Raw genomic sequence first — 27500 nt, 5'->3', positions numbered from 1 at the left:
ATGAGACAGTGTGAGAGACTAAGTCAGGAAAGCATGAGGGAGTGGAGTGTGAGACGGAGACAAAGGACTAGAGAGTGAGACAGACTGACACAGGAGTGTGAGACAGGGAGACAAAGGAGGAGAGAGTGAGACAGACTGACACAGGAGTGTGAGACGGAGACAAAAGACTATAGAGTGAGGCAGACTGACACAGGAGTGTGAGACGGAGACAAAGGAGGAGAGAGTGAGACAGACTGACACAGGAGTGTGAGACAGGGAGACAAAGGAGGAGAGAGTGAGACAGACTGACACAGGAGTGTGAGACAGGGAGACAAAGGAGGAGAGAGTGAGACAGACTGACACAGGAGTGTGAGACAGGGAGACAAAGGAGGAGAGAGTGAGACAGACTGACACAGGAGTGTGAGACAGGGAGACAAAGGAGGAGAGAGTGAGACAGACTGACACAGGAGTGTGAGACAGGGAGACAAAGGAGGAGAGAGTGAGACAGACTGACACAGGAGTGTGAGACAGGGAGACAAAGGAGGAGAGAGTGAGACAGACTGACACAGGAGTGTGAGACAGGGAGACAAAGGAGGAGAGAGTGAGACAGACTGACACAGGAGTGTGAGACAGGGAGACAAAGGAGGAGAGAGTGAGACAGACTGACACAGGAGTGTGAGACAGGGAGAATGAGAGTAAAACGATGGTGATTATACAAAAAAAGTGAGACATTTCTGTTCATTCAGATCATCTCTCTCTCCCTGTTCAGATCGCTCTCTCTCCAGAGGCTCGGAACACAGCGTGGGTTTCCTTCGATGGCAGGAAGAGACAGGAAATCCAACATGGAGACAGGTGAGGCATCGCTGACTGATGGGCCGCGTCCCAAATTACACACTACTGCAGAAATAAACAGGAAGTAACATCACATTACTGTGTATTTAGGACAATAGTTCAGTGGTATATATGTGTGTGTGTGTATTATTAATCCCTGCTCTGTGTGTGTGTGTGTGTGTGTGTGTGTGTGTGTGTGTGTGCAGCATTAAGATCACTACGTCGTGTTACCCAGTTCCGTCTCTGTGCTGTCACGGGCTGGTGTACGACTGGTTCGAGAGTTTAGCCGAGTGTTTACACTGGAACATCCGCAAGAAACAAACACATCTGAGTGACGCCTCGGACTCCACTGACACTGACGCCTGACACACACACACACACACACACACACACACACTCCACCGACACCTGACACACACACACACACTCCACCGACACCTGACACACACACACTCCACCGACACTGACGCCTGACACACACACACACACACACACACACACACTCCACCGACACCTGACACACACACACACTCCACCGACACCTGACACACACACACTCCACCGACACTGACGCCTGACACACACACACACACACACACACACACACACACACTCCACGACACCTGACACACACACACACACTCCACCGACACCTGACACACACACACTCCACCGACACTGACGCCTGACACACACACAGTTGCATGAAGACCTGTAATCTGTGTACATTAGCTGTTAAATGATCATAAAGGCTTTAGTCATAATGTTTTTGTATATTTATTTGTGTGTTAAGTGTTGATGTGACATTCAGGGTGGTGTTAAAGTGCAGTGGAACTCAATGACACAATGTGGACAACCTGCTCAACCAAGTCCTGACAAAACAGACACTAAAGCCCCGTTCACACTGCAGGGGTGAAGTGACCAGGTCAGACTTCTTCAGTAGTGTGAACACTCAGATCTGGGCCACTTCCATATGTGGTCCTGAATCAGACCCAAATCTGATTTTTTAGAATGTGGCCGCAGTGTGAACAGGCAAGGCGGATTTGATGCGACTTTTACGTCAATCTACATCGGCATTCGTCACAATTTTGCGCCGGCGAAAACTTTTTTTTCTTTCTCTTTTTGCGCCGGGGAAAACGTGACAGAAATGTGACGTAACGTGTGTGTTAAGAGTGTTATATCAAGTGGTTACGTGAACCAGCTGTTTGCATTGAATACATCACATTATAGCATTACATATGTTTGCTTGCACCAGATGATATAATACTTCCTCCATAACCTTGCCAACTTTTTAGAGCGACGGCGTGTGACGTCATCGTTATTGTTCGTTAGCGCATGCGGGTCAGTTCGAAACAGCAAACGGTTCACACTGCTATCTGATATAGGTCACATTTTAAAAGAATCAGATCTGAGCAAAATATCCGAATTGAGCATTAAGACGTGCAGTGTGAACGTGGCCAAACTCTTACACCACATTCGTACTGTTCATGATAAGTGCAGAATAAGAGGAATAAAGTGACAGAGCCCAGCAGCACAGAGTGACATTATCTTTATTCACTAGTCTTTTTTTTCCTTCTCATTTTTAAACAGCAACTTTTTAAATCCACAAAATATTAACAGTGTGCAAGAAAACATGATTTATGGCACATCTGAGAGAAACAGTTACAAAAAATAGAGATATCTTCATAATCAAGGCAGAAAGGATGCAGAGGGAAGAGAACATGAAGGTGGAGCTTACACACACACACACACAGCCTTAATAATTATCGTCACCACATCTCTGTTAAATGTTTAGGAAACTTTGCACTGAATCTCCGCAATCTGGGATTTTTAAAGTAGCTATATACACACACACACACACACACACACACACACACACACTCACCCTCTCTCTCTCTCTCTCACACACACACACACACACACTCACAGAACAGGAGAGTTGGCACATTAAGACTACTGAGTATTGTGAACACTCCTTCAAACTGTAATAAGTTGATGCGCTTACACACACACACACCATTTTATTTCTGCTTCATTGTTAACTCTTTCCATCAGGAGATAACAGACACTCCTTTGTGATGAGGGTGCCATTACTATTGCACCACATGACCAGCAGAGCTGCTTACATTTCAACATTCATTCAGCCATTTTTTTTTTAAGTTCGTGTCACTTTGTGTACAAAAATACTGAACTCTCTCACACACACACACACACACGCACACATGCGCGCGCGTGCTCTGAATTTGGCACTTCATTGTTTTTCTTCTCTACAAACTGAACGGTCATATTGTTAAACTGGGTTTGGATTATGTCTCACTCTCTCTCTCTCACACACACACACACACACACACACGTCAGTAAACTCAACACCATCGTCTCACACAACCTTTGTAAATGTGCTATACAAATAAACTTGAACTTGAACTGTGCCAAAGTCTACAAATGAGGGCAGGCAAGATAGAAGCAGAATTTGGACAAAGCCAGAATACACACCTTTACACCACCCCTTTAACTACAGGCTGCGTCCCAAACCACTTCACTGTTTGTGTTGTCATGGAAACCCTCACTATGGCTCATAAACATGTAGCTAGCACCACTTGCTAATGATGGTGTAGTGTGGTGATTTGTGTTGTGGTTCGGGACACAGTTACAGGAAGTGATCAGGAGCCGTGTTAGCACTGTTCACACACACACACTCACACACACGCTCACACACACGCTCACACACACGCTCACACACACGCTCACACACACGCTCACACACACGCTCACACACACGCTCACACACACGCTCACACACACGCTCACACACACGCTCACACACACGCTCACACACACGCTCACACACAGGTTTTCAGCAGGTGTAGAAATCCAGAATTATTCTAAGCAATCTAGAACCATCTCATTGAGGATTCGAGCTTCTACCTTTCGGATCCTACAACCTTTTCAAGCTGAGGATGGAACCTTCAGAGACCAGCAACACTTCTGAGAAACTTCTGAAAAACTGAGCCCTGAGAGTTCAGGAAATCGTAACCTTCGTGCTGAGCATTTCTGAGTTACAGCGGTTTGCTGTGAAGGTTCCAGAAGGTTCCGGAACGTCCTCACTGTCTAAAAAACACTGATGATTCTTCATTTATGGGGAGTCTGGTGTTCAAAACTTCTACAACCTTGCTTCAAGGTTTCTGGAACTGGTGCTCCTTCGTGTCTAGGAAGCTTTGTCACAGTAGAATACTAGAGTCTTTGCACAGAGGAAGTTCACGTCCCTTACGGAGAGGATTCTAAGATCTTAGAACCTGCTGAAAACTCTAGAACTGATGGGAATGAAACACTACAGATGATAGAATCCCATCCAAAACCTGCTCAGGTTAATCATCTGAACATACAAATAAAAACAGTCAGAAGAAACACACACACACACACACTCTGAGTCATAAGTGGAACACAATGTGTGGAAGAGGAAGTGAGGAAAAATAGGACAGGAAATAAAGATCACAGAGAGAACACAGGAGAACCGTGCCTCTGTTTATCAAACACAGTACAGCAAAAGAAAAGTGCAACACACAGCTAGCGTTAAAGAGTCACACACACGCACGCGCACACACACACACAGGCAACACCGTTCTAAACAAAGTTTCTACACGGAGCTGGTGGGTTCTGTGTGGACTACAATCAGAGTTCCAGATGGATTTAACTGGAGTTAGAACTGAAGGTGAGGTAGGTTTAGAACCAATACCTCTGTGCTGCAGAACCCTCACTGCTGCACTGCTGAATTATTACTCAGATGTTCCACAACACTGATGTCTGTGAGGACGTGTAGAAAACTTCACGCAGGGACGTTCTCTGGAAAATAAAACGAGTAAAAAATATAAAGATGGACCATATTGGCTGTGACCCAAACTGCAACACACTCCCCTACAGCCTCCTCCCAGGATGCCATCCTGCCGCAGTGCATCGTGGGAGTGAACGAGAGCCCATTACAGGGTGTGGACTGAGACACAACCACAGCTCTATTTTCCTTTACTTCTTTTCATCCTTTTCTTCTTCGCCGCCTCTCATTCATCGCATACACACTCACCCTTCGGTCTCGGTGAGAAGTGAGACGGGCGTTATTTTAGAAATAAAACTGAATAAGGCAGGAAGGATAGACAGACATGTAAAGAGAATGACAGATAGATGGATGGATGAAATAAAGAAAGAGAGAGAGAGAGAGAGAGAGAGAGAGAGAGGGAGAGAGAGAGAGAGAGAGAAAGGAAGAGGGAGATTGGCTATAGAAGGATGCATGGTTTTTTATCTTTAAAGGGGTTTTCAGAAGTGGGCACGCCCACCAGGAGGGCGTCGCTGCGGGCGTGCTGCTCACAGTAACTCATCAGATCAGCGGCCGCCTTGGACACCTGAGAGAGAGAGAGAGAGAGAGAGACAGAGAGAGAGAGAGAGAGAGAGAGAGAAACAGAGAGAGAGACAGACAGAGAGAGCAAGAGAGAGACAGAGAGAGTCAGAGAGAGACAGAGAGAGACAGAGAGAGAGACAGACAGGGAGAGAGACAGACAGAGAGAGACAGACAGAGAGAGAGAGACAAAGAGAGAGACAGAGAGAGAGACAAAGCGAGACAGAGAGAGAGAGACAGAGAGAGAGATAGAGACAAAGAGAGACAGAGAGAGAGAGACAGAGAGAGAGAGACAGAGAGATGATGTAACTATGAGAGGTACTACCAGCTAACTAATCTTACTTCAATAATTAAACATCAAAAGCAAACAGGTTTTCATAAATGGCCACTTTAACTTTTTTTTTTAAACTTGTGTGACAGACAAAAAAATTAAACCCGAGACTATTCAGGAACCTCTGCACTGGGAATCTGTAACTAGAGCCCTATATCCATCATGTCTACTCTAGAACATCCACAGAGAGGTGTTCTTCTTCTGTCTAAGGCCTTTAGAACCTTTAGAGCCCTCTGCAGTGTGAATTACACTGATCTAAAACCTCGAGCATACGAGCTGATCATTCTAGAGCTTTGTGTGTGTGTGTGTGTGTGTGTGTGTGTGTGTGTGTATACCTTGATACGCTCAATGCCTGCCTCGATTCTCAGCTGCTCCACCAGTTTCCTGGCTTGTGCTATGTTATTAGTCGTAGACATTCTGGGCCATCGGATATCACACCACTAAGAGAGAAATCTGAACACACACAGTTTATTAGTTAAAAAATGTAGCGCAACAGTGATCTGCCCATTATGACATCATCCACTATAAACTTTACCCCCTACTGATGCTAGCATACTAATGAAACTAAGTTCTGCCTCTGAGGCCATGTTCAGCTCTCCTTCACTGTGACAGACAGAAACGTTCCACACATTAACCTGTTTTGTGTTCCTGTAACGCTCACTGCCGAACGCCGTGTTGAGGTTCTCCACACGGCTTCTGGGTCTAAGGATCGGTGCTGATGGATCTGCAGAAACACAAAAACACACCAGGGTGAGATGAATGAAGTGTGTTTAATCTCTCACAATATTAATTAGAGGGCTGTGACCCAGTTAAGTGTAATTAACATGTGTGTACTGATACCCTAGTGTGTTAAGTCACCACTGTAACTCACCTTCTGCCTGCCAAGGAGGGGTAAATAACCCAAGTGTGCATGGCAGAGTGGAGCTGTGTTTTAGATTAGTATGTAATATCACAAAAACAAACAAGGCTTTTTTAACAAATATCAATAAAGATTAATAACTGTTTATATAATATACTGAACTGTACTTATTATTATTGATAAAAAAATGCAGAAAGTTTTTTTGTATATAAAGTATTTACCCATAATAATTTATTCAGAATTTGTATTTGTGTTTTTTTTCTAATTTATTCAGAATTAATAATTCTGATATTTTAAAGTGTGTAAAGTATGTGTGTGTGTGTGTATGGGTATAGTGTGTGTAGTGTGTCTGTGTGTATAGTTTGTGTATAGTGAGTATGTATATAGTGTGTGTGTATATTGAGTATGTGTGTGTGTATATAGTGAATGTGTGTGTGTGTGTGTATAGTGAGTGTATATAGTGAGTGTGTGTATAGTGAGTGTGTATATAGTTTGTGTGTGTATAGGGTGTGTATAGCGTGTATTGCGTGTGTGTTGTGTGTGTGTGTGTTAGTAAATAAACAATAAACACATCGTGTTTTTTCTCCTCACAGCTACAGAGTCGGTGACCGGAGGCGCGTGCAGCCTGTTAACGGTAAATATCTGCACACAAACACAGTTTATTCCCAGTGTGTCATTTACCACACTGAGGTGATTACGGTCTAAATGTGCGGTTCGTGACACAACTGAGGAGAAAAAAGCAGCGATTTGTGTCACACTGAGTAACACTGCGGCTAACAAACACCCATCCGCCATTAAAGTATAAACACTCACCTCTCTGTCCGCTGTGTGTGTGTGTGTGTGTGTTTGTCTTTGTGTTTAAAGGGATCAATTTACTCCGTTAGCCGTTAGCTGCTGTGTGTCCACCCGAATCCCCCTGTCTGTCTGTCTGTCTGTCTGTCGCCACACCCCCTGACTCACAAAGCGCATGCGCATCACGCTCATGCACGCGCGTCAGGAATCATGTGCGCATGCGCAGTGCTGCTCAAGCCGTCAATAATGCTTATTATAAACTATTATAAACATCCAAAGGTTTATACATATAAATACATCTAAGTCTCTTAGCTGATCTTTGGGCTTTTAACCATCCTGGGTTTTTAACTAATTTTAAACATGCACATAATGGTTTGTTATTAAATCCAGGGCTGCCAACTTTTGAGTTCAGTTTAGAGTGAGATTTTGGGGGCGGGGCTCTGGTTATGGGGAGGGGCTTGTGGGGGGCGTGGTTTGGTGTGGGGAAAAATACAAACACAAAATCCTTGCATTAGCAGAAGTGTATTAAGTATATATATTGATTGTCAAAGTATTCGGTATCTGTACAGAATTTCTTGGGATATTTACATTACATTTAATGTAATTATAAGTGCTGGTGGCTGATTTTACAGCCTTAATCATTGACTTGGATACAGCTCCCACTTGAACCCTGACTAGATAACATCCTATAACAGAAAATTCTAATGTATACATACTGACACCATACTGACCCCATACTGACACCATACTGACCCCATACTGACCCCATAATGACACCATACTTACACCATACTGACACCATAATGACACCATACTGACACCATACTAACACCATACTGACTCCATACTGACCCCATAATGACACCATACTGACCCCATACTGACACCATACTGACCCCATACTGACACCATATTGACACCATACTGACACCACACTGACACCATACTGACACCATACTGACACCACCACCAGTCAGATATCTGGACATGATTGATGAGTTGTGATTGATATAAATAAAATCATTTTTTTATGGGATGTCGTTGACTTGACATTCTGTTCTTAGAAAACAATAATTAACATTAACTAGAATATGGGAGTGTGGCGTAAGAATATGGGGGTGTGGCATGAGAATATGGGGGTGTGGCGTGAGAATATGGGGGTGTGGCGTGAGAATATGGGGGGTGTGGCGTGAGAATATGGGGGTGTGGCGTGAGACTTGGGTCAATTGCGTGTGTTGGCAGCCTTGTTAAATCACAAGTAACCCAGAAGACCTGATCATTTCTACACAACTCTGCACACAGCTCTACACAACTCTACATAACTACACATCTCTACACACATCTTTACACAGCTCTACACAAACTCTACACAACTACACATCTCTACACACATCTTTACACAGCTCTACACAAACTCTACACAACTACACATCTATACACACATCTTTACACAGCTCTACACAAACTCTACACAATTCTGCACAGCTATACACAACTCTACACAGCTCTACACAGCTATACACAACTCTATACACAGCTATACACATCTTTACACAGCTATACACAAACTCTACACAACCCTACACAGCTCTACACAACTCTACACAGCTCTACACTCCATCTGAACTTCATCATGTGATCTATACTGCATCATTAATAACATATTAATCCAATGTTTTATCTTATAAAGCAGACCTTACAGACTAAAAAAGAGCAGAAATATAGTGTGTAGTTTGTTCCTAGTCAGTTTGAGGTTTAACGGTTAACCTGGTTAACTTCAGGTGTTAAAGAAGACCAGCATCATGACAGCTGTGGTGTCTTCAGATAAAGAACATCTGGTTAAGGGTTTGTGTTAGTTAGTGCACTACGAAGCACTGGATTGGGACACAGCCATACATTAACTACACTCTTTATCCTTATTTGTGTTTATATAATTGTGAATGTTTTAATCTTAATGTTTTTTTAGTAAATTATTTTCATATTTTGGACCTTAAATGGAGTTTAATATACTGTAGATAAACACTCTTATTAGTAGCATATTCAGCTTGTTTAAGTCATTGTTTACTCCACAAAGCTGTTTTTTGTTGTTGTCTGTTTTTTAAACCAGTTAAAGATGTATATGAGCTCATCAGATTTTTTAAGAGTTTACAATATTAATGAAATATAAACAGGTGGTGCTTCATTGCTGAACATGATGATGATGATGATGATGATAGTCATTGCGGTGAAAAGCATCACCTTCTGGAACCCATTTCTCCTTAACACTGGCCAGCAGAGTGAAACCTGTACCAGAGACAAGAATAAAAAGTAAGAAGTAAGAACACAGGAATAAAGAATTAAAGGTTAAATTATAACAGTAATCATTTAACCTTTTCCGCTCAGGTCTTTCACCACACTGTCGATCGCTGCCTCGTGCTGCAGGAAGAACGGACGAACAACTCGAGTGTAGATCAGCTGAGAACTGTTCCAGGACACAGGGGCCATGCACCATAACAGGAACACACACACACACACACACACACACACACACACACATTGACCCATGTGCTCTGTAATGTAATGTGTGTATGTGTGTGGAGTGTGAGTGTGTGTGTGCGTGTGTGTGTGTGTGTGCTCGTGTGTGTGTGTGTGTGTGAAGTGTGTGTCAACCTTTCCAGCATAATAACACTTAAACCAGCAGAGGAAAATGTCGGAGAAAACCTCGGCCACACTGAAGAGACCATAAACCACCCAGTACGTCAGCCACTGTGTGTCGATTTTTCTGCTCTCAATCGCTTTCACACTGTGAACACACTCACACACACATACACACACACACAAACACACATATGCACACACATAAACACACAGACAAATACATACACACACGCACACACACACATAGACGGACACACATAGACACACACATAAATACACGCACGCACACACACACACACACACGCGCGCGCGCACACACACACACGCGTGCACACACACGGTCAAAATAAAGACATCATTCAGGGTTCGTATCCCTCTTCCTGGAATCTGGTAAAGTGTGTGTATGTGTATGTGTGTGTGTCATACTTATGATACGTGAATAGGTGAATCCGATCAAGTTACAGAGAAGAGACGCACCATATCCAAATAACAGGTACAGCGTGATGATGCACAGTAGTGATGGCCAGTTCGTGAACGAATCGTTCTTTTGAACCAGTTCTTTTTATTGAACTGGATGAACCGGTTCACCAAATCGGACTGATTCGTTCTAAACAGTTCGCGACTTGAGTCAGCGCTGATCCACAAGTTACTAAAGTTACTCACTTTCAGTCATGCCTGACAGTCGGTCTGACTCTAAATAAACTAATAACCCGGAGTATATGTAACTCCTGTACACTGCGTGAATTACTGAACCGATACAGCGAATCATCAGTACACTGAACTGAGAACTGTTTCTTTCGGACGCGTCCGAGAACCGATGAACTGTTGATACTGCGCATGCTTGAATAAGTGAACTGGTACAGCGAATCATCAGTACACTGAACTGAGAACTGTTTCTTTCGGACGCGTCCGAGAACCGATGAACTGTTGATACTGCGCATGCTTGAATAAGTGAACTAGTACAGCGAATCATCAGTACACTGAACTAAGAACTGTTTCGGACGCGTCCGACATACTGTTGATGCTGCGCATGCGTAAAGCTTCAGAGCAAATTATACATATTGGGATATGCATAGTAACTAGTCATAAGCTATTAAACATTTAAATAAAAAAAATCAATATATGTCACTCAATATATGTCAGTTAATTTTACTATTGACTATTGTGCAGGTTAGTCTGTATTTTTATATGCTGCTTTTTGTAAATTGATTAGTTTATTAACTTTATATCTTTAAGACACGTAAAACATCCACGTTTGCACATAAATGCCTGTACTGCGTGTTTTAGTTGCAAAACTTAAATGTAAGAAACGTATTCAACTAAAGTTATGATTACAAAGAACTTTTCGAATGTGTTAAATTGATTGTATTAATATCTGCGGGCAGCTGGATAATGGAATTAGCGTCATTACGTCATTGTGAATGACGTCATTACGTCAGGACGTAAAAGAACTGGTGAACTGGATTTTTGAACTGGTTCATTAAATCGAACTGTCCGAAAGAACCGGTTCGCGGAAAAGAACCGAACTTCCCATCACTAATGCACAGTGCACCTACACACTCACACACACACACACACACACACACACACACACACACACACACACACACACACACACACACACAATGTGTATTTTGCAGCTGTAGTTTTCTGAAGAGGAGTGATAAGATCCTTAAATCCACTAAATCTCTCAGCCCAAAACACACACACAGAGCAAACACATGACCCTCGACACACACATATGGGGTCAGAATTGTTTCGTTATTCTGAATAAATACACTATGATCCACAAATAAATATAAAGAGTTTCACAAATATTTTTACAAATTTCACAAAAAGAAATGAAATTCACAAATAAATAAAATGGGATTTGCAAATAAAATAAATATGTATAAACTGTATTTATTTGCGAATGGCTTCCTGCTCATTTGTGAATCCCGGTCTGTGCATTTGTGAATCACTGCACCCATTTGTGGATTGCGTTCTGTGCATTTGTGGATTTGAAACATTTCTAACGTCAAGACGTGCACAAGAATTCACAAATAGGTGGACTCCGCCCACCGCCTACTCCAGCCAATCACGTTCTGATTTACTCGCTCTTCACACTACCCCTGGACGAATTGATGATGCTGAAATCGTTTCCAAAGAAAGCAGAATTGAACTAACCCTTAATGCTGGCTACAATCCATACAGGGTTACCAGATTGGGCTCGAATCTGCAACAAATGTTTTTTTTTTAATCGTATTTTGCAGTACATATTACACTGTGATAGTGCGAGTAAATCAGAACGTGATTGGTTTGAGGTAGACCGTGCCACGATTGGTCCGCGCCACGAGACCGTTGTCCGATTGGCTGGAGTAGACGGTGGGCGGAGTCCACCTATTTGTGAATTCTTGTGCACGTCTTGACTTTAGAAATGTTTCAAATCCACAAATGCACAGAACGCAATCCACAAATGCGTGCAGTGATTCACAAATGCACAGAACGCGATTCACAAATGAGCAGGAAGCAATTCGCAAATAAATACAATTTATATTTTTTTTTATTATTTACAAATCCCATTTTATTTATTTGTGAATTTCATTTCTTTTTGTGAAATTTGTAAAAATATTTGTGAAACTCTTTATATTTATTTGTGGATCATAGTGTATTTATTCAGAATAACGAAACAATTCTGACCCCATAGGACCCCAACAGCCAATCACAGAGCGGGATTCCTGCCACCATCCCCAGGGTGAGATGAACAGGTACACCTGAGCAGGCGGAGTTTGGGGATGATGGTACTGTACAACACGTGGTGTGTGTGTGTGTGTGTGTGTGTGTGTGTGTGTGTGTGTGTGTGTGTGTGTGTGTGTGTGTGTGTGATGTTACAACAAAAGGCCGTTTGAATTTGCTTAGAATTTTATTTGAAATAAAACCACATTACAGTCTGACTGTAGATCTACAAATGGCAATTAAAAAAAATCTGTACATATAGGACATGAATCATGTTCAACAATAAATATAACGTTCTCTCTCACACACACACACACACAATGAATTCACCACCAAGGGGGTGGAGCAGGACTTTAACACTAGTGTCCAACATCAGACACGAGAGAGAGAGAGAGAGAGAGAGAGAGAGAGAGGTGTGTTACCATAGCAACATGGTTTCTCTGACGTAACTACTGTTAAGGATCCCACAGTATCTACAGTATTGTGATAGAGTTATAAACCATAATAAATGCAACACGACTTCAGCAGCTCGACTTCAGCCAATCACGGTTTGGGAAACCAGGAAATGACCATAGAAAGAATTCAACATCAGACTGTCACTGCAGTTAATCATCATAAAGTTGCCACATCAAAAGACACGTCTGTTATCACTATGTGCCAACGTATGAACAGGACAGATTAGCTGTCGTTAAGTAGCTTCCTGAAGTGCACATGGCAATTAAATACTAATGTAATAAGCAGTTGTATGAATTAAGTTGACACAGATGTAATTACAAAGCAGAAGCAACTGGTTTTTAGTGGTTCTTGTGCATGACAGACGAATAAATGTGGACACTGAATTGGATCTCAGACCAAAAATGAATTAAAATAAACACTTACAAAACGCACTTTCGGTGTCTTGGTCCTTCTGCTTAAAACGTTAATGTAATCGCAGCTAATTCTACACCATGTAGGTGAGACAAAAACGTATATAACGGAATTTATTAGCTATAATAAAAAAAATGTCTAATATGATGTGAAAAAGAAAGCAAAGAAACATAAGAAATAAACGAAAAAATATTCAGCAAATGAAAATAAAATTTAATGATCAGAATTGTCACTCAAAACAAACAAAAAAAAATATATCAAATGGCCATTTTTGATTAGAGTCAGAAAAAAAACAAACAAAACAAAATACAACTAAAGCCATAAAACAGATTAACAAAGGGGAAAAAGGCCTGAAGCTGAAATAAGAAATGGGGAAACTATTTTATTGTAATTATTCCAGGGGAACTTTCCTCATCTTTGGTCCTTCTTACACACACAGCTCCATTAACATGTTTGTCATTATAAGCAGGAACAGAACGGTTTCAGGTCTTATACAGCTGTTCATTAGATACAGACGTCCATACAGCAACCAAGCTGTGACCCCTGTGTGTGTGTGTGTGTGTGTGTGTGTGTGTGTGTGTGTGTGTGTGTGTGTGTGTGTACCTGAATCTCTGGGCCCATTCAGCTCTTTGACGGCGTCTTCTGCCTCAGAGCGCCTGTCACAGCGTATAAAAGCAACTCCACGGGAAAGACCTGGCAGGAACAGGAACAGTGGTGATGAAGTGATACCTTGAAGCAGTAGATTATGGAGATGAGACGGAGTTTCCTGCTCACCTGGGGCCTGTTTCAGAAAGGTGGTTCAACCAACTGTGAGTTTAAACTTGAACAAACCCTGACATGGAAAACTCTGAGTGTTCGGTTACAGAACAGCTGAAATGAGTTAGTTTTATCAACTCTAAATTGACTGACTGAGTTAAGCGCGTGCACCACAAATATAAAAAGCCATTATAAATGGAGCGCAGATATAACGAATCACCATGGCAACAGCGTCAGACAAAAAAAAAGTCTGCATATTTGTCACCAGCAGAAGTGGAAGTGCTTATGCAATCATATGGAGACGTATTAAAAAAAAACCTTTATAAAAATAAAACCCTACAGACTTTTAAAAGGTATATTTTTAATGTAAACCTCTCCCTCTAGTTACACACTTTCGTCAATTCAAGGATAATTCATGTATTTGTATATTGTTTATGTGACAGCATTAGAAGTGCAGTTTCGTGTCTCTCCTTATTGTTCGACTGGTTGATGTTGATTTGGGATTTAGAAAGTAATTAATAAGTAAGTAGAACAAATTAGTAAGTAGACCAAAACTTTCTAGAGATAGTAATTATTACATTAATCTAATTAGACTTGATGAAAATGTCATTTGTAGTTAGTAATTAAGAACAATTTAGAGTAAATTCCCAACTGTTATAATATCAGAGGTGAAACCTGAAGAACAGAATTTTATTTTATCAGGAAACAACACAAAAATGGTCAGAAAGCGCTTAAGAGCGAGACACACTTTCCTGACCACTCTGTAAACAGTAGCCTTATTAATATGTTGTGCATCATATGTGCAAAACTACCATTTGCACAGAAACGTAAGGCAACACAAAACATCTGCTCGGATGTAAGAGCACGGCCGCGATGGCTGATGTTTCTGATGTAAGGATGGATGAGATTATGGATGTATCTTATTGACTGTAAAGAAAAATGGTACCACTTAAATAAAAATGCATAGGGATGTGACCAAACATCCACTCTGGGCCTCAAAATCCTCTCCCGATGTAAATGTAACTCCCTATGAATTAATACAGTATCTTCATCCACAGGATCGTCCATAACAGGACATTTTATTTCATTTTGATGCACTCTGTGTAACTGAAATGTGGGCAATAAATGAGGTGTTTTAACGTCGCTTCCTCTTTAAAAAGTAGAGGAGACCGAAAGAAACTCTGGGTTTACTGAAGAAAACCTGCCCCTGACCTGGTTAGGTTCACAGAGTAAGTTACTACTAACCCTAACCCTGTTTCTATGGTAACTGACTCTGAGTATAAGTTAGCTCTCTTTCAGAAGCGTTTTTTGTTGTTGTCTGTTTTTTAAACCAGTTTGGTGTCAAAGATGTATAAGAGCTTTCATCAGATGTAGTTTATGTTTATTAATATTTTATGTATTAAAACTGATGTGGAAACACAAACACATTGTTCTTGATGAACAAGATCACTATGGAGTGAAGTCACAAAGTTTACATGAATTCACATTTGTAAGGACAATATTAATAAAATATAAACAGCTGGTGCTCCGTCGCTGAACATGATGAGGATGATGATGAGGATGATGATGATAGGCACTGTGGTGAAAAAAAAATTGTCCTTTTCTTCACATCACCTGCTGAAAACAATCATTTATCCTTAGCACTGGCCAGCAGAGTGAAACCTGAACCAGAGACAAGAATTAAAAAGTAAGAAGAAAGAAGACAGTAATAACGAATTAAAGGTTAAATGATAACAGTAAATACTCTGAACTGCTGCAGTGCATTATGGGTACTCAACAATCTGCCATATTGTAAAGGTTACATATACAGAGACACAGTATACACATTACACTTCACCCTCAAAACATCTGTTCAATACACTTCTGTTTGATCTCTTTTAGTCTTTGTTGAGGACGTCACACATTTCTGCACACTGCAGGGAAACAATATAAATGTAATAATAATAATGGCTTAGTTTCCTTGGCACCTGTCCATACATAAGGGCCATGTAGCAACACTACGACCCACACAGAATAGTGTAGAAACCATCTGGTTTAGCACAGCATCCACCTAACAGCACCATGGCAACTACCTAGCAATATCTTAGCAACCAACTGTGTTAGCATAGCGAACGTTTTAACACTTTTCACCATTGTTAACATTTATATCTTTACACATTATAAACTTTTAACCTTAGATTCTAAACAAAACTGTTTAACTCGTAACACATTAAGTTGTACCTTCTTTAGCAGTGGACTGCGCTGCACTCTTAGCTTTTCCGCTCAGGTCTTTCACCACACTGTCGATCGCTGCCTCGTGCTGCAGGAAGAACGGACGAACAACTCGAGTGTAGATCAGCTGAGAACCGTTCCAGGACACAGGGGCCATGCACCATAATAGGAACACACACTACACACACACACACACACACACACACACACACACACACACACACACACACATTGGCCCTTCTGCATGTATGTGTGTATGTGTGTGGAGTGTGAGTGTGAGTGTGTGTGTGTGTGTGTGTGTGTGTGTTTGTGTGTGTGTGAAGTGTGTGTGAACCTTTCCAGCGTAATAAAACGGAAACCAGAAGAGGAAAATGTCAGAGAAAAACTCGCCCACACTGAAGAGACCATAAACCACCCAGTACGTCAGCCACTGTGTGTCGTCCTCTTTATTTCTGCTCTCAATCGCTTTCACACTGTGAACACACACACACACACACACACACACACACACACACACACACACACACACACACACACACACACACACACACACACACACACACACACACAGGGTCAAAATAAAGACAGCATTCAGGGTTGGTACCTCTCTTCCTGCAATCTGGTAAAGTGTGTGTGTGTGTGTGTGTGTGTGTGTGTGTGTGTGTGTGTGTGTGTGTGTGTGTGTGTGTGTGTGTGTGTGTGTGTGTCTCATACTTACGATGCATAGGCAGGGTAGGCGAATCCAATCAAGTTACAGAGAAGAGACGCACCATATCCAAATAACAGGTACAGCGTTATGATGCACAGTGCACCTACACACACACACACACACACACACACACACACACACACACACACACACACACACACACACACACACACACACACACACACTTTTTGCAGCTGTAGTTTTCTGAAGAGGAGTGATAAGATCCTTAACTCCACTAAATCTCTCAGCCCAAAACACACACAGAGCAAACACATGGCCTTAAAGACACAAGCACACAAACACACACCATCATCTACAGTCCAACCACACCCACCCTCATACTACACCCACAAACACATCATCACACACACCAAACCTGACCCAAACATTCATGGCCCAAACTCATTCTAAACACAGTCTCTCTCTCTCTCTCTCTCTCTCTCTCTCTCTCTCTCTCTCTCTCTCTCTCTCTCTCTCTCTCTCTCCCTCTCTCACTCACACACACACACCAAATGTAACCGAAACACACACAAAACACACAACATGGGTAAATGGACCAGTGTTTCATGTCACGTGTCTCTACAGCAGTGTTTGAAAGATTCCTGGGTAACATACTAAAGGCTACACTCTCTATTCTCTACTCAATACATGTGTGTGTGTGTGTGTGTATGTGTGTGTTTGTGTGTGTGTGTGTGTGTGTGTGTGGTTATTTGTGTAGGGAAATAAGTGTCACATGATGAAACTGATCCATCCAGTTCAGTTCCTCTGTTAATTGTATGTGTTCTGGCGACCTAGTGACAGATTCCACAGCCCATTAGCTACACCAGTGTGTACATGTTAGTGTTCAGTATTGTGTACATGTGAGTGTTCAGTATTGTGTACATGTGAGTGTTCAGCACTGTGTACATGTGAGTGTTCAGCACTGTGTAAATGTGAGTGTTCAGTACCGTGTACATGTGAGTGTTCAGTACTGTGTACATGTGAGTGTTCAGCACTGTGTACATGTGTGTTCAGTACTGTGTACACTGTGTCAGTCTAATGTCAGTCTAATGTCTAATGTCAGTCTAATGACAGTCTAATGTCTAATGTCAGTCTAATGTCAGTCTAATGTCAGTCTAATGTCTAATGTCACAGTCTAATTTATGTCAGTCTAATGTCTAATGTCAGTCTAATGTCAGTCTAATGACAGTCTAATCTCAGTCTAATGTCTAACGACAGTCTAATGTCTAATGTCAGTCTAATGTCAGTCTAATGTCTGTCAGTCTAATGACAGTCTAATGTCAGTCTAATGTCAGTAATGTCAGTCTAATGTCAGTCTAATGTCTAATGACAGTCTAATGACAGTCTAATGTCAGTCTAATGTCAGTCTAATGACAGTCTAATATCTAACGTCAGTCTAATGTCAGTCTAATGACAGTCTAATGTCTAATGTCAGTCTAATGTCAGTCTAATGTCTGTCAGTCTAATGACAGTTTAATGTCAGTCTAATGTCTAACGTCAGTCTAATGTCAGTCTAATGTCAGTCTAATGTCTAATGACAGTCTAATGACAGTCTAATGACAGTCTAATGTCTAACGTCAGTCTAATGTCAGTCTAATGACAGTCTAATGACAGTCTAATGTCAGTCGAATGTCTAATGTCAATCTAATGACAGTCTAATGTCAGTCAGTCTAATGACAGTATAATGTCAGTCTAATGTCTAATGTCAGTCTAATGAAAGTCTAATGTCAGTCTAATGTCAGTCTAATGTCAGTCTAATGACAGTCTAATGTCTAACATCAGTCTAATGACAGACTAATGACAGTCTAATGTCTAACGTCACTCTAATGACAGTCTAATGGCAGTCTAATGACAGTCTAATGTCTAATGTCAGTCTAATGACAGTCTAATGTCTAATGTCTGTCTAATGTCAGTCTAATGACAGTCTAATGTCTAACATCAGTCTAATGACAGACTAATGACAGTCTAATGTCTAACGTCAGTCTAATGACAGTCTAATGGCAGTCTAATGACAGTCTAATGTCTAATGTCAGTCTAATGTCAGTCTAATGACAGTCTAATGACAGTCTAATGTCTAACGTCAGTCTAATGACAGACTAATGACAGTCTAATGACAGTCTAATGACAGTCTAATGACAGTCTAATGTCTAATGTCAGTCTAATGAAAGTCTAATGTCAGTCTAATGTCAGTCTAATGTCAGTCTAATGACAGTCTAATGTCTAACGTCAGTCTAATGACAGACTAATGACAGTCTAATGTCTAACGTCAGTCTAATGACAGTCTAATGGCAGTCTAATGACAGTCTAATGTCTAATGTCAGTCTAATGACAGTCTAATGTCTAATGTCAGTCTAATGTCAGTCTAATGACAGTCTAATGTCTAACATCAGTCTAATGACAGACTAATGACAGTCTAATGTCTAACGTCAGTCTAATGACAGTCTAATGTCAGTCTAATGACAGTCTAATGTCTAATGTCAGTCTAATGTCAGTCTAATGACAGTCTAATGACAGTCTAATGTCTAACGTCAGTCTAATGACAGACTAATGACAGTCTAATGTCTAACGTCAGTCTAATGACAGTCTAATGGCAGTCTAATGACAGTCTAATGTCTAATGTCAGTCTAATGACAGTCTAATGTCTAATGTCAGTCTAATGTCAGTCTAATGACAGTCTAATGACAGTCTAATGTCTAACATCAGTCTAATGACAGACTAATGACAGTCTAATGTCTAATGACAGTCTAATGTCAGTCTAATGACAGTCTAATGTCTAATGTCAGTCTAATGTCAGTCTAATGACAGTCTAATGACAGTCTAATGTCTAACGTCAGTCTAATGACAGACTAATGACAGTCTAATGTCTAACGTCAGTCTAATGACAGTCTAATGGCAGTCTAATGACAGTCTAATGTCAGTCTAATGTCTAATGACAGAAATGTTAATTAGAACATCTAGATTTTCATGACTAGAAGACCACTGAACATGTGTGTGTGTGTGTGTGTGTGTGTGTGTGTGTGTGTGTTTGTGTATGTGTGTGTATTCAGCAGCTTGTGTGTGGTACTGATACTTAAGGATCTTGTTATAAATAAACCTGGTGAGCAGCTGTGAAATCCAAACCAGCAAGAGGAGAGAGACAAGGATGAGGGTGTGTCGTCAACACACACACACACACACACACACACACACACACACACGTTTGTTTGTGTTTATAAAAACTGACAAACTTTTGATGACATCATCAGGACGTCCTCCCCAGGACACAGCAGCTGACTCAGATGAGGGGATTTGTTCAAATTTGCATGTGAGATGTTTATGAACACAGAAGTAGTGGATGAGCAGAGCTGTTCTCAGAGGATCAGAAGGTGTTAATGAATCTAAGAGCAGCTCTGACTGTACAGTAGGTTTAGATTAGCTCCTGCACAGGGACGTGTACAGCTCACACTGTACTGATAATAAACACATTAAATAGCATACACTTATGTATCATGTAGGGAAGGAGACCCCAGTGTCAGCGCCGGTCTCTCAGGAACATGACAAGCTGTGTGTTCTCTTATTAACTTAAAGTGAGACAATAATGAGACACTGTGGAGGGAAACACTTTTTATAGCTGAGAGGACAGAAGACAGAAGACACAACAGGAGCTCACGCTCCATGGACGTTAAATATAACTATAAATGGATAAAAGTTTATTGTCGTGTCTCGAATAAAGTACAATGTGTGTGTGTGTGTGTGTGTGTGTGTGTGTGTGTTCCAGGTGAAGTTGAAGTTCACTGAGTGTGTGTGTGTGAGCGTGTGCGTGTATGTGACAGTGTGTGTGTGTGTGTGTGTGACAGTGTGTGAGTCAGTGCCACCCACCCGTTACCTGAGTCCGTACCTGAGATAATGTACTGTTTCTTCACACCGGTGCGCCGCTCGAGGTCCGTTAAACAATCCGTTAGTATGTTTTTCTCCGTTAAAAACGTCTCGTAACGCTCCGTCACCGCGGTCCACATGGCGTTAACGTTGCGTGCGTGTCCGTTAAACTCAGCGTGTCAGGCGCATACACCGTGCTCCGTTACAGTATGGCAGGTATCACGCGCGCGTGGCGTCACAAAGCCCAGGACAGCCAATCAGAGAGCGGGATTCCTGCCACGTCACGTGTGAAACTCTGAAACCGGTTGTGGTTAATAAATAATATTGTGATATTTCTTTATTAATTATTAATAATTTTATTATTCCGTTGTTAATTATTAATCTCTTCTTTATTCGGGTTTCGTCTCTCAACAGTTCGTGACATAAAAGATTAATAAATTCTCAGTTTTTTTTTATTATTGTTTCTCTTCTCATTTATCATCTTTATTACTTTCGTTTCTTTATTTCAGTTTATTTTACTTCTTTACGTCCAGTTAACAAACCAGTCTATCCGCATGGGGGGGGGGGGGGATGAGACTGGAACAAACCACTGCTGAAATTGTGTGCGTGTGTGTGTGGGGGGGTGTTTGATATGGACCCGGACCGCACCATACCCGGGAGGGAGGTGAACAGGTGTAAACCACCTGAGCAGGCGGAGTTTGGGGATGATGGTACTGTACAACACGTGGTGTGTGTGGGTGTGTGTGTGAGAGAGAGATGTTACAACAAAAGGCCGTTTGAATTTGCTTAGAATTTTATTTGAAATAAAACCACATTACAGTCTGACTGTAGATCTAAAAAAAAAAGGCAATTAAAAAAAAATCTGTACATGTAGGACATGAATCATGTTCAACAATAAATATAACGTTCTCTCTCACACACACACACACACACACACAATGAATTCACCACCAAGAGGGTGGAGCAGGACTTTAACACTAGTGTCCAACATCAGACACGAGAGAGAGAGAGAGGTGTGTTACCATAGCAACATGGTTTCTCTGACGTAACTACTGTTAAGGATCCCACAGTATCTACAGTATTGTGATAGAGTTATAAACCATAATAAATGCAACACGACTTCAGCAGCTCGACTTCAGCCAATCACGGTTTGGGAAACCAGGAAATGACCATAGAAAGAATTCAACATCAGACTGTCACTGCAGTTAATCATCATAAAGTTGCCACATCAAAAGACACGTCTGTTATCACTATGTGCCAACGTATGAACAGGACAGATTAGCTGTCGTTAAGTAGCTTCCTGAAGTGCACATGGCAATTAAATACTAATGTAATAAGCAGTTGTATGAATTAAGTTGACACAGATGTAATTACAAAGCAGAAGCAACTGGTTTTTAGTGGTTCTTGTGCATGACAGACAAATAAATGTGGACACTGAATTGGATCTCAGACCAAAAATGAATTAAAATAAACACTTACAAAACGCACTTTCAGTGTCTTGGTCCTTCTGCTTAAAACGTTAATGTAATCGCAGCTAATTCTACACCATGTAGGTGAGACAAAAACGTATATAACGGAATTTATTAGCTATAATAAAAAAAATGTCTAATATGATGTGAAAAAGAAAGCAAAGAAACATAAGAAATAAACGAAAAAATATTCAGCAAATGAAAATAAAATTTAATGATCAGAATTGTCACTCAAAACAAACAAAAAAAATATATCAAATGGCCATTTTTGATTAGTCAGAAAAAAAACAAACAAAACAAAATACAACTAAAGCCATAAAACAGATTAACAAAGGGGAAAAAGGCCTGAAGCTGAAATAAGAAATGGGGAAACTATTTTATTGTAATTATTCCAGGGGAACTTTCCTCATCTTTGGTCCTTCTTACTTTCACCTGCTCTGTAGTTCATTTATTCTTTTTTAACTTAAAGAATCGCTTAAATAAACAAACAACTTTTACTTCACTCGACACACAACAGCCTCAATCAGGAAAAGTGCCACGGATTCAAAAACTGGAGGAAAATAGATTTAAAACTGTAAGGCATCACACGTTGAAACACTGTACAGATGCAACATTAGTGACTGCTGAGAATGTCTAAAACATCCCATAATAATAAATCATAAGCAGAGACTTGACGGTGAGACATTTCTGAATTTCAGGAATAAACCGTGTCAAAGTGTTCATCGTACAATCGAGACAAGAGAAGGAACTATTTCACAATACATAAATCTAGATTCCGGTTTCTGAAATTAGCCCCGCCCATACATAATCAGGCTCCGCCCTCTCCCACATGCTGGCCAATGATTTCCATGCAGTTCTGCATATAGACAGACAGCAGAGGCAAAGACATCACACACACTGCTCTGTTAACGTTTGTCATTATAAGCAGGAACAGAACATTTTCAGATCTTATACAGCTGATCATATCAGATTAGATACAGACGTCCATACAGCAACCAAGCTGTGACCCCTCTGTGTGTGTGTGTGTGTAACAATACTTACATCAAGCACTGAAAATTACACAAACTGGACAATTCCAACAAAACAAAACAAAAACAGGCAGTCATGCACCTTAAGGGAAAATAAAGAAAAGAAAAAAAAAAGGAAAGGGGGGGGGGACTTCTCAAACACACTTACCAAAGAAAAAAAAAATATTACAACTAATCCTACCAAAGCTAAGCTAGTCGACGTGTAATTATGATACAAAGGAGAAACATTACTAGCATTCCGGGGGGAGACCCAAAAGTTTGACCATCTTGTTATACTTCATGAGCAGAAAGATGGCAACGGACACGGTATAAAGTGGAATAACACACAGGACATGTGGCAATAATCAGTTCAACCATACAACACAATATTAAAGTGATGGATTTTACGATGGTCGTTATGACTGCAGTGATGTAGCGACGTGATGTGTGTGTGAGAGCAGAGTGAAGAGCGGCGTGTGTGAACTGAATGAAACTATAAAAACAGCAGCTTTCCACAATGTCCTTCTACTTGTGTGTCTTGCTGGTTTTGAAAGACACCTGCAGTATCTTGTCCCCCAGTCTGTAGCCGTTAAGGCTAGCGATAGCCACGGCCGCCTCCTCGTAGTTGGTCATGGTGACGAAGCCGAAGCCTTTGCACTTGTTGGTGTTGAAGTCTCGGATCACTTTGACGTTGGTGACGGCACCAAAAGGACCAAACATCTGCCACAGGATTCCCTCATCTGCGTCCGGACCCAGATTATAGATGAAGATGCACCACCCTGTCTGTGTGCTCCCACCCATGTTCGCCCCCGAAAGACCACTCATGTGGTCCACACCCATTGGGGAGAACCTGAGAGTACACACACACAATTTTTAAATACATACATTCACAGACTGACAAATCCTGGCCTAAATTTAAATGGAACAGAAAAGAAATTAAACCTTTTCTGAGAAGTTTCATCAAAAGAACATCAACTCAGTTGTGTGTCATATAAAGAATGTAATTGTATAAAGCCTGTGTGTGTGTGTGTGTGTGTGTACCTGAATCTCTGGGCCTGGTGGTGTACAGGTCCTCCGAAACGGCGAGACTGCGTCTGATAGACCTGAGGGATTATCTGTGTGTTTTTAATCTGATTAGGATTCGCAGCAAATTTGACGGTGATGGGTTCGGCTGCACCGGCGGGTTTCTGCCCATTCAGCTCTTTGACGGCGTCTTCTGCCTCAGAGCGCCTGTCAAAGCGTATAAAAGCAACTCCACGGGAAAGACCTGGCAGGAACAGGAACAGTGTTGATGAAGTGATACCTTGAAGCAGTAGATTATGGAGATGAGACGGAGTTTCCTGCTCACCTGAAGTCTGATCGACGAGCACACGCGAGTTGATGATGCGTCCGTAGCGTGTAAACATGTCCTCCACATCCTTCTGCGTCATGTTCTTAGGAAGGCCGCTGATGTACAGATTGGCGTCTTTGATGGAGTCTGAGCTCGGCCGTGCGTATGACACCTGCGGCGGGAAACACAACAAATCAGGTTACAAACAAAGCAGACTGACAAGAAAGATGGGTTACAGAAACATGTCTTACTCCTCAATAACTATAAAATACTGAACAATGATGCAGGTTGTTTGGGAAAGTCACACGTTTCAATATAAACCAATAAAAATGCAGCACAGAGGCCTACATTTGTTTTTTTTTACCATCATTGAGCTCCAAAATATCTACAAAACAAACTGGTTAACATGTTAGAAATAAGTTATAGAACTAATACTGCATCTCAACGCAGTGTGATTAGTTACATTTATTAACCAATCAGCTTAATTAGCACAATGACAATATTAGTCAGGTAGTGTTAAACTTCTAAAAACCCTACTCATTAACTCACTAACTTACTCATTAATTAATTATGGCTTAATGAAAAGAAACTGATAAGACAAACTGTTAATGTCTTAGAAGCATAAATAATTAACATCCATCTCTTAAGCCTGGAATATACTCGCTTTTAAACACGTATTTGGCTACGACAGCGACTGTGCACATCATCGGCAGTCTCCGTTACGTAACGGCAAGGTGCAGTACGACTGCAAAACAGTGCAGGGTTACATGTTTATGTACTGACGTGGTTACTGAGTACCAACACTAACCAGCTTGTGAGTAATGTGTGAATTAAAAAAAAAAAACCTCACACAACCATCAAAAGGTCTGATTGGGAACCCAGTAAAGTATTAAAGAAAAAGACTACGGTTTTGCAGCCCATCCTGCTAACCTCATGGACATTTTGGCTCCATCTACTGACCATTGTTTTTAATTCTCCAGCTGTATGTAAAGTACACAGTGGAGTTTGTAAGAGGGAAGGGGGGGGGGACACAACCACAATAATAAATAAATAAAAAGGGGGAAAACAAACAAACAACAACAAAACCATTAAAAAAAAAAAAACACGCTCTTCATGCATCAAGTATAACCCAGGCCTTAATGTGGAGTGTTACTGAGTGAAAAGTAAACACAAATTCTTAGCTTTAATGAACAGATTTATGGTAACAGAAATAACCCAACGGTTAAAAGGCCACGCGTGATGGAAAATATGTAGTGATGTAAGATTACCTTGATGGTTTTAGACTGTAGCCTCAGGCCATTCAGAGTACTGATTGCTCTTTCTGCATCATTAGGGTTTACATAGTTAACAAAGCCGTACCCTAAACTGTGGCCTGGAGAAAACAACACAAACAAAACAATAAAAACAACCAAACTAAACCAAACAAAAACAAACCAACAAACAAACAAACCAACAAACAAACCTTACGAATAGAAAGAAACAAATCATTAAAATATCAGAAATGAATTAACCATGTTGCAGGGGAAAAAAACAAGACAAACCTTGAATAAAAAAATATTAAAGCTGAAAACCACTAAAACCACTTAGAAAGTTATTAAAAATATATAGGAGAGAACCATATTTTCCTGACTTATCGGTGTGCGTGTGTGTGCGCGTGAGAGAGAGAGAGAGAGATTTGTTTTAAAAACGTATATACGGACCGGCGACTTTATCTCGAATGAGCTTAGCACTCTCCACCTCGCCGATGCTGCTGAACAGACTGCGCAGTTCCTCCTGAGACATGTTCTGAGGCAAATAGTTTACGATCAGGTTCGTCTTAGCATCCTTCGCCTCCTCCACCATGTGATCTTCATAACCGTTCGACATTTCGTACACCTCCTGAGAGACAGACAGAAAACCCAGTGTAAGGACAACGATTTATTAACTGCCATCATTGATATGCCATCAATGACGATAAATACACATACACAAATCGTAGAATAAAATCGCTGTCATGACATTTGTCATTAAAGCTCAAAATAAAATAAAAAAAGAGGAAATCAAATAAACTGGTGTAAACTGATTAGTAACCTGGTCATATTAGTAATCGCACAAAAAATAAACAAAACCATACAAAGGAGGATCCGTTTAAAGAAAAAGTTAAATAAATAAATAGATAGATAGATTTCAGTAACTGCAGCTTTGTCAGTACTGGTGTAACTGGTGTATTCCAGTTACAATAGATCCAGTATGTAGTGTTTGACCAGTTAGAGATGTACCGTACAAGAGGCTCCACACCTTATAGTCCTTGGGGAAAGACTGAAGCTGGAAATACACTGAACCTGCTGAGGATCTGTTCTCAAACCAGCTGCCTGTCGTTCTGTGCGTCTGTCTCCTAAAAATATTCAGTAGAACTGTTTCTCTCCTTATTTTCCAGGTGAAAAATACACCACTCCTCCCTCCCCGTGCGAATACCACGCGAAGGCAGACCCAACATACCGCAGGATTGTTTGGATTTTACACCATAGGATTCGGATTGAGAAATTGTCACTGAAATCACAGTTGTGTTGCACACACACACAGGTGAAAAATGAACGTTCGCCTGATTGGTCACTGCTCGCACAGCTAACCAGCGTTCCGATTAAATGCTGCATTAATTCATTGTCACGGCTACATTAAACTAGCCTGTGTTAATTAGTTTATAATAAAAACGTCTCTCTCTCTCTTTTCCTTTCCCTCTCTCTCTCTCTCTCTCACACACACACACGTAATCAAGACGTGTCCCTAAG

General features: G+C 41.1%; 4 protein-coding genes across 26 annotated transcripts in view; 1 reads left to right on the top strand and 3 right to left on the bottom strand.

Moving 5' to 3' along the window:
* Positions 1 to 1269, top strand: part of nadkb (NAD kinase b) — a 6642-nt gene extending 5373 nt beyond the window's left edge. For all 7 annotated transcript variants that reach the window (XM_047815232.1, XM_047815240.1, XM_047815235.1 and 4 more), the window contains exons 11-12: positions 749 to 831; positions 1017 to 1269. In XM_047815232.1, coding sequence (XP_047671188.1) covers positions 749 to 831; positions 1017 to 1176 — 243 coding nt within the window. In that variant the 3' untranslated portion in view covers positions 1177 to 1269. The remainder of the gene's footprint in view (positions 1 to 748; positions 832 to 1016) is intronic.
* The window catches only part of gng7 (guanine nucleotide binding protein (G protein), gamma 7), a 23052-nt gene extending 12654 nt beyond the window's left edge, over positions 1 to 10398 (bottom strand). For 2 of the 9 annotated variants that reach the window (XR_007140925.1, XR_007140924.1), the window contains exons 1-4: positions 7198 to 7355; positions 6161 to 6249; positions 5861 to 5978; positions 2549 to 5201 (exon numbers count right to left, since the gene is read on the bottom strand). Coding sequence is in view for 7 of the 9 variants with exons in the window: in XM_047815268.1 (XP_047671224.1) it covers positions 5958 to 5978; positions 6161 to 6249; positions 9415 to 9459; positions 9546 to 9637; positions 9826 to 9899 (321 nt within the window). In the remaining 2 variants the exon portion in view is untranslated. The other 7 variants (XM_047815268.1, XM_047815276.1, XM_047815280.1 and 4 more) reach the window with 7 other exon arrangements.
* Positions 10399 to 15515: 5117 nt separating this feature from the next.
* On the bottom strand, positions 15516 to 21147 carry zgc:101744 (Receptor expression-enhancing protein 6-like). Its single transcript, XM_027153531.2, has 5 exons — positions 20949 to 21147; positions 17081 to 17174; positions 16697 to 16835; positions 16372 to 16540; positions 15516 to 15813 (listed from the first exon to the last, which is right to left on the bottom strand). Exons 1-5 carry the CDS (start codon positions 21064 to 21066, stop codon positions 15779 to 15781), a joined length of 555 nt encoding a protein of 184 aa, XP_027009332.1. The 5' UTR covers positions 21067 to 21147; the 3' UTR covers positions 15516 to 15778.
* Positions 21148 to 21701: 554 nt separating this feature from the next.
* The window catches only part of elavl1a (ELAV like RNA binding protein 1a), a 7320-nt gene continuing 1521 nt past the window's right edge, over positions 21702 to 27500 (bottom strand). For 2 of the 9 annotated variants that reach the window (XM_027153521.2, XM_027153522.2), the window contains 5 exons: positions 26433 to 26610; positions 26001 to 26104; positions 24751 to 24904; positions 24444 to 24669; positions 21702 to 24252 (listed from right to left, as the gene is read on the bottom strand). In XM_027153521.2, the coding sequence (XP_027009322.1) occupies positions 23928 to 24252; positions 24444 to 24669; positions 24751 to 24904; positions 26001 to 26104; positions 26433 to 26610 (987 nt within the window). In that variant the 3' untranslated portion in view covers positions 21702 to 23927. Of the gene's footprint in view, positions 24253 to 24443; positions 24905 to 26000; positions 26105 to 26432; positions 26611 to 26990; positions 27107 to 27500 lie in introns of all 9 variants that reach the window. The other 7 variants (XM_027153520.2, XM_027153529.2, XM_027153523.2 and 4 more) reach the window with 6 other exon arrangements.

The sequence above is a fragment of the Tachysurus fulvidraco genome, chromosome 1 (assembly GCF_022655615.1).
Source record: "Tachysurus fulvidraco isolate hzauxx_2018 chromosome 1, HZAU_PFXX_2.0, whole genome shotgun sequence".
Classification (NCBI taxonomy): Eukaryota; Metazoa; Chordata; class Actinopteri; order Siluriformes; family Bagridae; genus Tachysurus; species Tachysurus fulvidraco.
This window is presented reverse-complemented; position numbering and strand designations above follow the sequence as displayed.

What these genes read in the sequence shown, in the direction of transcription:
- zgc:101744 (XM_027153531.2), bottom strand. Translation starts at nt 21,066, where the DNA reads ATGTGGACCGCGGTGACGGAGCGTTACGAGACGTTTTTAACGGAGAAA. An exon ending in GCCTACCCTGCCTATGCATC is followed by an intron (nt 16,836 to 17,080) that starts GTAAGTATGAGA and finishes GTGTGTTCACAG; the next exon opens with TGTGAAAGCGATTGAGAGCA. An exon ending in CGTTTTATTACGCTGGAAAG is followed by an intron (nt 16,541 to 16,696) that starts GTTCACACACAC and finishes GTGTGTGTGTAG; the next exon opens with TGTGTGTTCCTATTATGGTG.